This window comes from Mycteria americana (genome assembly GCF_035582795.1).
Source record: "Mycteria americana isolate JAX WOST 10 ecotype Jacksonville Zoo and Gardens chromosome Z unlocalized genomic scaffold, USCA_MyAme_1.0 Scaffold_18, whole genome shotgun sequence".
Lineage (NCBI taxonomy): Eukaryota > Metazoa > Chordata > Aves > Ciconiiformes > Ciconiidae > Mycteria > Mycteria americana.
The window spans coordinates 4461284-4477289 of NW_027445436.1; the positions used below are offsets into that span (position 1 = coordinate 4461284).

At 45.5% G+C, this 16006-nt stretch overlaps 1 protein-coding gene across 1 annotated transcript in view; it reads right to left on the bottom strand.

Moving 5' to 3' along the window:
- Positions 1-16006, bottom strand: part of LOC142402969 (nuclear factor 1 B-type-like) — a 186238-nt gene that overhangs the window by 41224 nt on the left and 129008 nt on the right. The window contains exon 7 of the mRNA XM_075488997.1: positions 10360-10478. Within this exon, the coding sequence (XP_075345112.1) occupies positions 10360-10478 (119 nt within the window). The remainder of the gene's footprint in view (positions 1-10359; positions 10479-16006) is intronic.

Sequence of the window (16006 nt, forward strand, 5' to 3'; positions counted from 1 at the left end):
GATTATATTAAAGTATCCTCATTTTTACTGATAAAAAGTAAAACAGTTCAATACAGTTCTTCAAATTTTAAAAATATATACACTAGCATTTAAAAAGCATAATTCCACTGCATTGCTATTTAAATTAGGATATTTTGAAATTTGCATACACATTTCTTAAAATTAATATTTTTCTAATTTTTTAATGAGTTGAGTAAAACAAATGTATCATAAAACAGGGCAAAATGGAGGATGTGGGGGTCAGAGTATAGGTTTAAAGTTGAATATATGCACATAAAAGCCATATCCCAGAGTAGTTTCAAAAAATGTGTAACAGTACGACAGGACATACAGACTTAATGCTCAACAGTTATTTAATGGTATTGCATGACATGTAAATAATTAACTGCAATATCAAAGAGTTTCTTTCTGTTTAAATTTACATTTATTCCCACTAAAATGACTCTGAAACTATGGCAAGGTAACTTGCAAGAACAGCAGGTGACAATTCTGCATCCATTTCCTACAAACCTCCCATCCTGAAGAGTGGCAACTTTCTTCTTCATCTGAATGTAATAGCAAACTTTGCAATGAAGTTACTGATTGCCACACTGTAATCTAATGTGTTATTCATAATCACAGAATGGTTGAGATATGAAGGGACCTCTGGATATCATTTAATCCAAACCCCTGTTCAAAGCAGGGTCAACTAGAGCAGGTTGCCTAGGACTGTGTCCAGTCAAGGAAATGCCAAGGAATATTGCCAAGGATGGAGAATCTACAACCTCTCTGGGCAACCTGTTCCAGTGCTTGGTCACCCACACAGTAAAATGTTTTTTTCTTATGTTTAAGTGGAATTGCCTGTATTTCAATTTGTGCCCATTGCCTCTGGTCCTGTCACTGGACACCACTGAGGAGAGTCTGGCTCCATCCTCTTTGCCCCATCAGGATTTATACACATTGATAAGATTCCCCCTGAGCTTTCTCTTCTCTAGGCTAAACAGTTCCAGCTCTCAACCTCTCCTTGTATGACAGATGCTACAGTCCCTTAATCATCCCTGTGTCCCTGCACTGGAGTCATTCCAGTATGTCCATGTCTCTCCTGTATGAAGGAGCCCAGAATTGGACACGTTACTCCAGATGCAGCCTCACCAGTGCTGAGTAGAGGGGAAGTATAACCTCCATCGACTTGCTGACAACGCTCTTCGTAATGCAGCCCAGGATGCTGTTGGTGGCTTTTGTGGGAAGGGCACATTGCTGACTCGTGTTCAGATTGTTATCCACCAGAACCCCCAGGTCTTTTACAATAAAGCTGCTTTGCAGCTGGGTGGCCCCCAGCATATACTGGTGCATGAGGTTATTCTTTCCCAGGTGCTGGACTTGCCATTTCCCTTTGTTGAACTGCATGAGGTTTCTGTCAGCCCATTTGTCTGCCCTGTTGAGGTTTGTTTGAATAGCAGAAAACTGATCTGGTGTATCAAACACTCCTTCCAATTTGGGGTCATCAGCAAACTTGCTGAGGGTTTACTCTGCCCCTTCATCCAGGTCATTAACAGAGAGGTTAAACAGTATTGGCCCCAGTATCGATCCCTGGGGTACACCACTAGTGACTGGCCTCCAGCTGGACATGATGTCACTGATCACAACCCTCCGAGCCTGGCAGTTCAGTCAGTTTTCAATCATCTACCTCACAGTCTATTTATCTAGTCCATACTTCATTAGTTTTTTCTATGAGGATATGAAAAAGCCTAACTAAAGTTGGGAGATAAGCAACATGCACTACTCTCCCCTCATCCATCAAGCTTGTCATTTCAACATAGAAGGCTATGAAGTTGGTCAGGCATGATTTCCCCTTTGTAAATCTGTATTGGGCATATGTGGCAAGGTTTTGGTAGCCGGGGGCTGCAGTGGTGGCCTCTATGGGAAGAGGTAAAAGGTATGGGGCTGCCCTGTGCCAGACACAGATGGTTCCAGCCAGCTCAGTATCAGACCCACCACAGGACAAAGCTGAGCCAATCAGAGAAGTTTGTGGCGCCTCTGTGAAAACATATTTAAGAAAAGGCAGTAAACACTGGACATGCAGAGGAGGAGGGGAAAACAGATTGAGAAACAACAGAGGGAACACCAAGGTCAGAGAAGGAGGAGAAGGAGGTGCTCCATGGCAGAGCAGATGTTCCCTGCAGCCCGTGGAGGACCCATGCTGGAATAGAGTAAAAGTGTGAGAGGAAAGGGGTGGCAGAGAGACGCTTTTATGTACTAACTGTAAATACACATCCCCCCTGCACCACTAGGGAGGAGGAAAGAAGAGAGGAGTTTGGAGGGAAAGAGTGAAACCTAGCCTGGGAAAGTGGGGGAGGAAACATGTTGTTTTAATGTTTGTCTTCTTGTTTCTCACTACCCAAATCTATTTTAATGGGCACTAAATTAAATTAATTTTCCCCAAGTTGAGTCTGTTTCACCTGTGACAGTAATTGGTAAGCAATCTTTATCTTGACTCACAAGCTTTCTCGTCCTATTTTCTCCCTCTGTCCTGCTGAGGAGGGGGAGTGAGAGTGGCTGGATGGGCATTTGGCCATTAGCCAGGCTAACCCACCACAAAATCCATGCTTACTATTCCCAGTCACCACGTTTCCAGGATTATTTGCTCCATCACCTTTCCAGGCAATCATTACTTGAAGTTAAATGGACCATTTCTTGTGAGTAAAAAAAATAAAATATTTTTTCTCCATGTTTTATTCTATTGGCATAATTATAGCCAACCATACCAAAAGTTTCATACTTCTGTGAGCCCACAAGACGCATCCCATGCCTTGGAGACCTGAAGGCAGTAATAGGCTTTGAAAGAGGTTCACAGGCAGGCAGTGACAATGTCTGCAGGGGATCTAGTGCTCCACTGTAAGCCAGGGCTGACCATTTAGCTGAGTTCCAGACTTGCCTTCATGGCTCCCTGCTGGCTTATTGGATTTGGTTTAAATGGAATTTAGTATTATTGCAACTATAGAATCATAGAATACCCTGAGTTGGAAGGGACCCACGAGGATCATTGAGTTCAACTCCTGACTCCACACAGGGCAACCTAAAAGTGAAACCATATATCTAAGAGCATTGTCCAAACACTTCTTGAACACCGACAGGCTTGGGGCCATGACCACTTCCCTGGGGAGCTTGTTCCAGTGCTTGACCACCCTCTCAGTGAAGAACTTTTTCCTAATATGCAATCTGAATTTCCCCTGATGCAGCTTTAAGCAATTCCCTCGCATCCTGTCACCGGGCACCAGAGAGAAGAGATCAGCACCTCCCTCTCCACTCCCCCTCATGAGGAAGTTGTAGACAGCAATGAGGTCACCCTTCAGTCTCCTCTTCTCTAAACTGAACAAACCTAGTATCCTCAGCCGCTCTTCATAAGTCATGCCCTCTAGGCCTTTCACCATCTTTGGTGCCCTCCTTTGGACACATTCTAATATTTTTGTATCCTTCTCATATTGTGGAGCACAAAACTGCACACGGTACTTGAGGTGAGGCCACATCAGTGCTGAGTATAGTGGGACAATCACTTCTTTCAACCGGTTAGCTATACTGTGCTTAATGCACCCCAGGATATGGTTGGCCCTTTTGGCCACCAGGGCACATTGTTGACTCATATTGAGCTTACCATCAACCAAAACCCCCAGATCCCTTTCTGCAGGGATGCACTCCAGCCTCTTGTCTCCCAGTCTATATGTACATCCAGGATTATACCATCCCAGGTGCAGAACACGGCATTTGTCCTTGTTAAATTTCATATGGTTAGTGATTGTCCAGTGCTCTAATCTATCAAGATCTCTCTGTAAGGTCTCTCTATCCTCAAGGGGATCAACAGCTCCTCCTAATTTAGTATTGTCGGCAAACTTACTTAGTGTGCACTCAACTCCTGTGTCCAGGTCATTGATAAAAACATTGATTTGAAAACAAAATCACCAAAGATTTTAAACTCAACCATTTCATGATGGAACTTCCCCTGGGAAACTGCCCTCAGGGACAAAGGAGCTGAACAGAGCTGGCAGCTCTGTTAAGGACATTTTTCTTAGAGCGCAAGAGCTCTCGATTCCCATGTGTAAGAAATCAGGCAAGGAAGGCAGGAGACCAGCATGGCTGAATAAGGACCTCCTGGTCAAACTAAAGTGTAAGAAGGAAATGCACAGGCAATGGAAGCAGGGACACGCATCCTGGGAAGAATATAGGGATACTGCCCAGGAGTGTACAGATGGGATCAGGAAAGCTAAGGCACAGTTGGAGCTCAGTTTGGCAAGGGATGCGAAGAATAATAAAAAGGGCTTTTACAGGTACGTTGGCCAGAAAAGGAAGATTAAAGAAAATGTACCCCCTCTGGTAAATAAGACGGGAGAGCTGGTGACAACCGACATGGAGAAGGCTGAGGTACTCAACAATTTTTTGCCTCAGTTTTCAATGGTAATCTCTCTTCCCACATCTCTCAAGCCCCTGAACCTCAGGGCAGGGACTGGGGGAACTGTAGGGGAAGATCAGGTTCAAGACCACCTGAGGAACCTGAACATGCACAAGTCCATGGCACCCAACGAGATGCATCCCAGGCTCCTGAGGGATCTGGCAGATGTAGTTGCCAAGCCACTCTCCATCATATTTGAAAAGTCATGGCAGTCAGGCAAAGCCCCCAGTGACTGGAAAAAGAGAAACATCGCGCCCATTTTTAAAAAGGGTAAAAAGGAAGACCCTGGGAACTACCGACCAGTCAGCCTCACCTCCCTGACCAGTAAGATCATGGAACAGGTCCTCCTGGAAGACATGTCGAAACATATGGAAGACAGGGAGGTGATTAGAGACAGCCAACATGCCTTCACCAAGGGCAAATCATGCCTGACTAATCTGGTGTCCTTCTACGATGGAGCGACTGCGTTGGTGGACAAGGGAAGAGCTACAGATATCATCTATCTGGACTTCTGTAAGGCCTTTGATAGGGTCCCCCACAACATTCTTGCCGCTAAAATGGAGAGATATGGGTTTGACGGATGGACTGTTAGATGGATAAGGAATTGGCTCAATGGCTGCATCCAAAGAGTTACAGTCAATGGCTCGGTGGCTCAATGTGGAAACCAGTAAGGAGTGGTGTCCCTCAGGGGTCTGTACTGGGACCAATACTATTTAATATCTTCATCAACAACATAGACAGTGGGACTGAGTGCACCCTCAGCAAGTTTGCAGATGACACCAAGCTGAGTGGTGCAGTTGATTCGCTTGAGGGAAGGGATGCCATCCAGAGGGACCTGGACAGGCTTGAGGAGTGGGCCCATGGGAACCTCCTGAAGTTCAACAAAGCCAAGTGCAAGGTCCTGCACCTGCATCGGGGCAATCCCCAATATCAATACAGACTGGGGGATGAATGGATTGAGAGCAGCGCTGAGGAGAAGGACTTGGGGATACTGGTGGATGAAAAATTGGACATGAGCCAGCAATGTGCACTCGCAGCCCAGAAAGCCAATCGTATCCTGGGCTGCATCAAAAGAAGCGTGGCCAGCAGGTCGAGGGAGGTGATTCTCCCCCTCTACTCCACTCTCCTGAGACCCCACCTGGAGTACTGCATCCAGCTTTGGGGTCCCCAGCACAAGAAAGACATGGACCTATTAGAGTGGGTCCAGAGGAGAGCCACAAAAATGATCAGAGGGCTGGAGCACCTCTCCTATGAAGAAAGGCTCAGAGAGTTAGGGTTGTTCAGCCTGGGGAAGAGAAGGCTCTGGGGAGACCTTATTGCAGCCTTTCAATACTTATAAGAAAGGTGGAGAGAGATTTTTTACCAGGGTCTGTAGTGACAGGACATGTGGCAACAGTTTTAAACTGAAAGAGGGTAGGTTTAGACTGGACATAAGGAGGAAATGTTTTACGATGAGGGTGGTGAGACACTGGAACAGGTTGCCCAGAGAGGTGGTAGATGCCCCATCATTGGAAGTGTTCAAGGTCAGGTTGGACGGGGCTTTGATCAACCCAATCTAGTGAAAGATGTGCCTGCCCATGGCAGGGGATTTGGACTTGATGATGCATTCTATGATTCTATGATCACTGTGGCCAAGACAGCCACCAATCATCACTTCACCCATGAGACCATCTCTATTTACGAACAGCAGGTCTAGGAGGGCACCTTTCCTTGTTGGCTCCCTTAGTACCTGTATCAAAATGCTTCAACGTGCTTCAGGAATTTCCTGGACCTGTTCATGTCTGCTGTGTGATAGTCCCAGTTAACATCTGGGAATTTGAAGTTGCCCATAAGGACAAGGGCAATTGAACTATAGATTTCCCTTAATTCCTTACAGCATAATACATCGGTGTCATCATTATGGCTGGGTGATCTACAGTAGACTCCCACAACAACATCCGCCTTCTTAGCTTTTCCCCCAGTCCTTACCCAGAGACTCTTAACCATGTCGTCCTCAACTGCAAGCACTGTGCAGTCCAACCCCTCCTTTACATACAGTGCTACCTGTCTGCCTCACCTGCCCTGCCTATCTCTCCTGAAGAGCCTATAACCATCCATCACAGCACTCCAGTCACAGGACTCTTCTCACTAATTCTCAATTATGCCAATGATGTCGTAGCTCTGGGACTGAGCCAAAGCTTCTAGTTCCTCTTGTTTATTCCTCATACTGCGTGCATTAGTGTATAAACATTTCAAATGCACTCCAGTGTACTCAGTACATCATAGAGCAGAGTGAAAGCCCTCACTAGCACACTGTCCCTCAAACATTGTCATGCCATCCCATAGCTTGTCACTAGTAAGCCTGATTTTATCTGTCCCCTCCTCTTCGAACCTAGTTTAAAGGTCTTTCAAATATAAAGATGATGTCAGGCATCTAAAACTGACATGACAACATGCCAGGAAGTGACACATGCCACTTCCTAGTGAGTACAGGTCTCAAGAGATCTTGGTAATCACTACCTTACCATGTTTCCTCTGTGGTATGATAGCCTCAGAGCCATACTGGAGCCAAACATAGATGCTTAAGTACAAAAGGTTTATGCTTCCCAACTATAATGGTCTCCAAAACAGACAGTGGTATTCCTGTTCCTTCACAGGAAGGGTCAAACATCTTAAAGGACAGACAAAATAAAATGCCTCAAAGTCTCAGTCAAAGATAACCTCACTGCCAAGTGTTCAAGGGTCTGAGATATAAACGCCCACTACACCTAGCAATGCTGTAGAATACGATATACAGGGAAGAATGTCGACCTAGCTCCTACAAGCAGAAATATGTTGAAATACATTAATTCAAGTCTCTCTTTCATTCTCTCTTTCCCTTTTTTCAGAGTTCTCTGGTTTGTGAAACATAAAGAGGGCCAAAGTTTCAGTCCAAAAATCTACCTACCTAATGGCAAAGGTTTCTTTGTAAAACTACTTAATCAACCTGAACGATAAAATTGTTTGCTACTATTAAAATAAAGAAGGCCAGTAAAAAGCAAACAAGCCAAGAGTCTATTCATAGAGCATAGTTCTTTGCAGCAAAAATGACCAGTGGATAAGAAGGAACTGAGATAGCTGGAGACTACAGAGATCAACTATAAAAATCTGGCTCAGCTGAACTGGGGCACAGGCAGTCCAAGAGGCACTGCATTTCTAGGAAGCCCTTATAGCTCACTCAGCAGCACAAGAGAACTGTGTTTCACAAATGGGGATATGCAGAGGCCACTTCTGAGAAGAACACTTGGACTATTTTTCCCACAACCACAAAGATTTATTTAACACCCCCCCAACAAAAGCAGAAGTACAATACTGTCTCATTAAAAATGGCAATAAAAGTGTGAAGGCAAAAGAGACCACAATCACAAAGAAGAATGTTTTCTAGGACACTAGGACACCTTCTAGGGGCTGAAGAACAATTCTGTTGCCTTGCTGTTTTTATGTCTGGTTACATAAAGCCACAGGCTACATTTTTTAAATTTAGCACTTAATGCTGAAAACACATTAAAAAAATACAGTAGACCCATGAGAAGGGACGTACAGAAAAAGGAAGAAAAACAAACCAACCTAGTCTTGAAACAACTTGTTGAGAAAGGAAGCTAACAAAAAGACAGCCTAATGATGAGAACATAAATGGACTCCTCCTATATTCAAGTAATGAAATACAGAGTTAAAATATGAAAGTTGGGAGAAAAAGATTAAAAAGAGTATCAACAGACCAAGTATTGTGAAAAAAAAATACAGCTGAATTAAATTGCTGAACACATGTTACCATGTACACAAAGATCAAAGAAAGCCTGAAGGCAGAAAAGACATAAGCAAAAAACTCCTAAGACAAGATAAAAACCAAGAGTGCCACAAAGAGTCAACTAAAACCAAAGAGGTGAGGGGAATGGTGAGCAGTGTGTCGAGAAGGCGGCAAACGTCAGGAAGAGCAAAAAGCAAGGAACTGCATATCTTTTTCACTTTTACACATTGAGCTAGATATTTCAGATTCTAAAAAAAACCCCAAAACCAAAAAACCCAAACCACACCCTACAGAACCTCAAACATAAGGACCTGTTAAACTAACCAGTGCAGAAATGCCTATATGTCCGAATATTCTTTCGCATGACAAGGAGGAGGGAAAAGTCTGCACTGACATTAAGGTTCATGAAACATAGAAAGTTATGACAATGAAATTTACTCTTTTGGCCGTCAATTTTCTTCTCCAAACACGTTCTTTGTTTCCAATTATCCAAAGCACAGAAACATATCAGCACACTTGAACATACAGATGTAGCCCCCCAGAGCTACATGAGGGCTCCTAAGAGAAAGCCTTAGGCCTATTCTGAGACACATTATAGGTATACAGTATGGACTAAATCCACACACAAGAGGCTATATCAGTATAAAATTCCATCAGCTGAGTAAATTATTGCTATCCTAGTAAAGTATGGAGACACCTTGCTTTTTTTACTCAAGGTATTTTATTCATAATCCCACTGTAATGATCTTTTATACAATATGCACAATATAGATTACTTCATTGGATATTGTCTACCTGGACTTCAGTAGGGCCTTTGACACTGTCTCCCATAAGATCCTCATAGAGAAGCTGTTGATGTACGGGCTTGGACACTGAGGCTGGTTGAAAAACTGACTGAACGGCCAGGTCCAGAGGGTGGTGATCAGTGGCACAAAGTCTAGATGGAGGCGGTGGACCCCAGGGGTCAATACTGGATCTGATCCTGTTCAACATCTTCATTAATGATCTGGATGAGGGGGGCAGAGTGTACCCTCAACAAGTTTGCTGATAACACAAAACTGAGAGGAGTGGTGGATACACCAGAGGGTTGTGCTGCTATCCAGAGGGACCTCGACAGGCTGGAGAAATGGGCTGACAGGATCCTCATACAGTTCAGTAAGAGGAGGTGCAAAGTCCTGCACCTGAGGAGGAACAACCCCATGCACCAATATATGCGGGGCTGCCTGGCTGGAAAGCAGCTTGACAGAAAAGGACCTAGGGGTCCTGGTGGACACCATGTTGAACATGAGCCAGCAATGTGCCCTTGCCGCAAAGAAGACCAACAGCATCCTGTGCTGCCTTAGGAGGAGTGTTGCCAGCAGGTTGAGGGAGGTGATCCTTTCCTTCTGCTCAGCACTGGTGAGGCCACACCTGGAGTCCTATGTCCACTTCTGGGCTCCTCAGTACAAGAGATAATGGACGTACTGGAGAGAGTCCAGAGAAGGGCCACGAAGATGATTGAAGGGACTGGAGCATCTCTCCTATGAGGAAAGGCTGAGAGAGCTGGGACTGTTTAGCCTGGAGAAGAGAAGGCTCAGGGGGATCTTATCCATGTATAGAAATACCTGAAGGGAGGGTGCAAAGAAGATGGATCCAGGCTCTTTTCAGTGGTGCCCAGTGACCAGAGGCAATGGGCACAAACGGAAACACAGGAGGTTCTGTCTGAACATCAGGAAACTCTTTTTCACTGTGAGGGTGACTGAGCACTGGAACAGGTTGCCCAGAGAGGTTGTGGAATCTCCATCCTTGGAGATATTAAAAAAAAATCATCTAAATATGGTCCTGGGGTACTGGCTGTAGTTGGCCCTGCTTGAGCAGGGGGATTGGACCAGACGACCTCTGGAGGTCCCTGACAATCTCAACCATTCTGTGATTCATTTGCAATATTTTGTTACCGTATTACAGTCAACCAGGTGGGAAAAGTTATGTGACTTTTCATACTATGCACCTTTGATTGCTGTTTCTTTAATTACATTAAAAAAACCTCAACAAATATACTACATAGAAAAAACAAGATTCTCTTAGAAAGCATCATTTAAAAGGAGCATTTTATTGCAATAACTGAGAGGTAGATGTGGAGATTTATTAAATGTTTCAAAACTTTGGGGCAAAATGGTCCCATAATACTCACCTGGATCTCTTTCATGCCATGGCAGACTCCCAGCAGCTGGTGAATTTGGAGAAGGATAAAAGTCTCCTGTTGGGCTTGGGTCCATATTTTCATCTATGGAAATAGTTTTGGACTGCTTGCTGTTGACATAATGAAAGATTTGACAGTAAATATGATATGCAGATAGTAGTGGTACATTTGCATTTCAACAATTGTGGTCTTTGGATTTCAACAACTGTTTCAACAAAAAGTAACCCAGGCATAAAAAGCAAAAAGTTGCAAATTTTAAATCTGACACATTTTAATATTACATATGTGTTGTGGTTTAGCCCCAGTTGGCAATGAAGTACCACACAGACGCTCGCTCACCCTCCCCCCTGGTGGGATGGGGGAGAAAATCGGAAGAGAAAAAGTAAGAAAACTTGTGGGTTGAGATAAGAACAGTTTAATAATTGGAACAACAAAATAACAACAACAAAAATAATAAATTGTATATAATTGTATATAACAATAATAAATTGCACTATACCAGCTACTAGGAAGAAAATTAACTCTATCCCAGCTGAAACCAGGACAATATGTTATGTAATAGTGACTAATGCAGGTATGCACTTACATTTATCATGTCTTTACATTTTGGATATGGCATGACTGGATGATATACATAACCCCCATAGGTTCTAAGTCTACCAGCATTCAGTTACACAACCAAGGATCCAGTTCCTGTGACATGCTATAAAATGGTTTGTACTGGGTCTGGCTGGAATGGAGTTAATTTTCTTCATAGCAGCCTGCATGGTGCTGTGTTTTGGATTTGTAACCAAAACAGTGCGTTAACAGTGCGTTAAACACCAATGTTTTAGCTATTGCTGAACAGTGCTTGCACAGCGCCAAGGCCTTCTCTGTTTCTCTCTCTGCCCCCACAACGAGTAGGCTGGGGGGTGGGCAAGAGGCTGGGAGGGGACACAGCCAGGACAGCTGACCCAAATTGACCAAAGAGCTATTCCATACCATGTAATGCCAACTGGGGGAGGGGGGGGGGGGGGGGGGAGTTTTTCCAAAGTAGCCATTGCTCAGAGACTGGCTGAGCATCGGTCTGCTGGTGGTGAGTGAATATTTTTGCATGACTTATTTCTTTTAGTTTTTTTTCCTTCACTTATTAAACTGTCTTTATCTCGACCCACAAGTTTTTTGTCCTCTCTCTTGCTCTTCCAATTCTCTCATGCATCCCACCGTCAGGGGGAGTGAGCGAGTGACTGGGTGGAGGCTTACCTGCCAGTCAGGGTCAACTCACCACAGTCCTTTTTGGTGCCCAATGTGTGGCCAAAGAGTTTTGAGATAACGATAGATTTGATTGAGGTGTGCTAGATGGAATTTATAGTTGTGATCCCTGTTTAGCTGTTGCTTGGCAAGTTGTTACTTGCTGTTGCTGGTCACGATGTTGACTTATTTGTTCTCAACACTGGTTTATGTTTCCTTACCTGCTCTGTGGCATGCTCCCTCTCTTGCTGTACATCGAATTTCACAGCTTGTTAATGGCTGCTTTTGGCATTTGCAGTTTGCTGTGCTGTTTATCACTTTGTTTTGCTTTGCCTGGGAGAGCTATGATAAAAGCACTGGCCTTGAGCCTAATCTGGTGTTTGGGTCCTGCACTGCTTCCATCTCAGTACTCCAGGAACCATCTCGTGGAGACAATTAACAATTGCACCTTTCTCCTCTTCTCTTCTGGGAACCACTTTGTGGGGGAAACAAAGAATGGCACCTGCCCCTTCTTCTCCTCCCAGGTAGATACTTCCTGCCTTGTTACAATGGCTGTTCAGTTTCTTGAACATCTTTGGGCAACCAGAATGCTCGTATTGGTGTGTGCCATGAATCTGATTCTGGCTTTTCCTAAGGTTAACCAAGTGGTTGGGAATGCCACACAAGGATGTGCCCTGTGGCAGTTGAGTCATGGGTGGCAAGGTGCGTGGGAGATTTTGGGCAGGTACCTAGAGCGTTTTTCACCTCCAATGGTCTGGGACTTCACACACGAACAGACGTGGAATCCTGTTGAAGTGGCAGACCACTTGAAGAAAGGATGCTTTGCCTATGCCAAAGAGACACAATGTCTTGCACTGTGCTGGGGCCTGGCCTATACGAGCCTCTGTTCAGCACCCTCAAGGGAGCAAGAGGGTCTCTGGATCTGAGGACATATAAACGGACACTGTGGCTAAACCAGAGACCCAACCCTCAACTATAACAGTCGCTCCTATAGTCAAGAAGAAACAATGGAAGCAGAAGTCAACTTGGTTAGTCAGGGAGGAAGCAGCTCCTCCTAAGAGGGAGCAGGAGGGAGAATCAGAAGAGGCAGCCTGTTCTGCAGCAGAGCAGCCACAAGAACAGGAGAGGGAAGAGACAGAAATCATAAATGAGTCAGAAACCACCCAGTCTCTATCCCTGAGTGAGCTGCAAGATATGCGGAAAGATTACAGCCATCATCCAGGTGAACAAGCTATCACCTTGTTGCTCCAATGCTGGGATACTGGGACCAACAGTCAGGAATTAGAGGGTAAGGAAACCCAGCAACTGGGATCCCTAACTAGGGACCGGGGAATGGACAAAAGGATCGGAAGAGGGGCGACAATCCACAGCCTCTGGAGATGGCTCCTGTCAAGCATGAAGGCAAGGTTTTGGGGAGCCAGTTTTGTTTAATATCTTTATCGATGATCTGGATGAGGGGATCGAGTGCACCCTCAGTAAGTTTGCAGGTGACACCAAGTTGGGCGGGAGTCTCAATCTGCTTGAGGGTAGAAAGGCTCTACAGAGGGATCTGGACAGGCTGGATTGATGGGCCGAGGCCAATTGTATGAGGTTCAACAAGGCTAAGTGCCAGGTCCTGCACTTGGGTCACAACAACCCCATGCAATGCTACAGGCTTGGGGAAGAGTGGCTGGAAAGCTGCCCAGCAGAAAAGGACCTGGGGGTGTTGGTTGACAGCCGGCTGAATATGAGCCAGCAGTGTGCCCAGGTGGCCAAGAAAGCCAATGGCATCCTGGCTTGTATCAAAAATAGTGTGGCCAGCAGGACTAGGGGAGTGATCGTGCCCCTGTACTCGGCCCTGGTGAGGCCGCACCTCGAATACTGTGTTTGGTTTTGGGCCCCTCACTACAAGAGAGACATTGAGGTGCTGGAGTGTGTCCAGAGAAGGGCAACGAAGCTGGTGAAGGGTCTAGAGCAGGAGTCTTATGAGGAGCGGCTGAGGGAACTGGGGTTGTTTAGCCTGGAGAAAAGGAGGCTGAGGGGAGACCTTATTGCTCTCTACAACTACCTGAAAGGAGGTTGTAGCGAGGTGGGTATCGGTCTCTTCTCTTAAGTAGCAAGTGATAGGACGAGAGGAAACGACCTCAAGTTGCACCAGGGGAGGTTTAGATTGGATATTAGGAAAAATTTCTTCACTGAAAGGGTTGTCAAGCATTGGAACAGGCTGCCCAGAGAAGTGGTTGAGTCACTATCCATGGAGGTATTTAAAATAAGTGTAGAAGTGGTGTTTAGGGACATGGTGTAGTGGTGGACTTGGTAGTGTTAGGTTTAAGGTTGGACTCGATGATCTTAAGGGTCTTTTCCAACCTAAATGATTCTATGTATTGGGTCTGGCTGAGATGGAGTCAATTTTCCCTGTGCCTGTACTTTCCCTGTGACCAGGAACAGGAATAGAGGGTCCCTGCCTTCGGCCAGGAGGAGGAAAGGGATGACTGAGTATACTGGACCATCAGACCCACATAAGTATAAAGCTTTGGTAGACACCGGTGCACAGTGTACGCTGGTGCCATCAGGGTGTAGAGGCACAGAACCTATCTGGAACTCCGGAGTGACAGGGGGATGTCAAGAATTGTCTGTATTGGAAGCTGAGTTGAGCTTAACAGGGGAGAAGTGGGAAAAGCACCCCATTGTGACCGACCCAGAGGCCCCTTGTATCCTTGGCATAGACTACCTCAGGAGAGGCTACTTCAAGGACCCAAAAGAGTACCAATGGGTTTTTGGTGTAGCCACTGTGAACACAGAGAAGATCAAACAGCTATCTACCCTGCCTGGCCTCTCGGAAGATTCCTTTGTTGTGGGATTGCTGTAAGTTGAAGAACAGCAGGTGCCAGGACAGTGGCAGACAGGTGCCAGGACAGGTGCCAGAACAGATTGCTACCAGGACAGTGCACCGGTGGCAATATCGCACCAAATGAGACTCTCTGGCTCCCATCCATGAGCTGATTCATCAATTGGAGAGCCAAGGAGTGATCAGCAAGACTCGCTCACCTTTTAATAGTCCCATATAACAGAATCACAGAATCGTATAGGTTGGAAAAGACCTTTAAGACCTTTATGGCCAGTGTAAAAGTCTGACGGAGAGTGGAGGTTAACAGTAGACTATCGTGGCCTGAATGAAGTCACGCCACCACTGAGTGCTGCTGTACCAGACATATTAGAGCTCCAATATGAACTGGAGTCAAAGGCAGCCAAGTGGTATGCTACAACTGATATTGCCAATGTGTTTTTCTCAATTCCTTTGGCAGCAGAATGCAGGCCACATTTTGCTTTCAGGTGGAGGGGTATCCAATACACCTGGAATTGACTGCCCCAGGGGTGGAAACACAGCCCTACCATTTGTCATGGACTAATCCAAACTGCACTGGAGAAGGGTGATGCCCCTGAACATCTACAATACATTGATGACATCATCGTGCGGGGCAACAAGGCAGAAGAAGTGTTTGAGAAGGGAAAAAGAGTAATTCAGATTCTTCTGAAAGCTGGTTTCACCATAAAGAAAAGCAAGGTCAAGGGACCTGCACAGGAGATCCAGTTCTTGGGAATAAAATGGCAGGATGGATGCCGTCATGTGCCTATGGATGTGGTCAACAAGATAGCAACTATGTCTCCACCAGCTAACAAGAAAGAAACACAAGCTTTCCTAGGCCTTGTGAGGTTCTGGAGAATGCATATTCCAGGTTATAGTCAGTTTGTGAGCCCTCTCTATCAAGTAACTTGAAAGAAGAACTATTCTGAGTGGGGCCTTGAGCAACAACAAGCCTTTGAGCATATCAAACAGGAGATAGCTCGTGCAGTAGCTCTTGGGCCTGTCCGGACAGGACCAACTGTGCAAAATGTACTCTACACTGCAGCTGGGGAGCAGGTCTCACCTGGAGCCTCTGGCAGAAAACACCAGGAGAAACCCGAGGTCAACCATTAGGGTTTTGGAGCCGGGGGTATCGAGGATCAGAAGCCCACTACACCCCAACCAAAAGACTGGGAGATATAATGGACTATTAAAGACTACATTGAGAGTGTTGGGCAATGGGGCATGGAAGCACTGGGATATAAATTTAGCAGAAGCCACTTGGCTGGTTAACACCTGAGGATCTGCTAACTGTCCTGGTCCTGCCCAAGGAAAATCCCTACATACTGTGGGAGGAGATAAGGTCCCCGTAGTGCACATAGGGAAGTGGCTGGGGAAGGCAGTGTGGATTGCTCCTCCCTTGGGAAAAGGCAAACCCATTTGTGGGATCTTTTTCGCTCAAGGACCTGGGTGTACTTGGTGGGTAATGCAGAAGAATGGGGAGACCCAGTATGTGCCTCGAGGAGATTTAACCTTAGGGGAAAATAATCCGTGATGTGAGTTGTATGTTGTAGGAAGTAATGT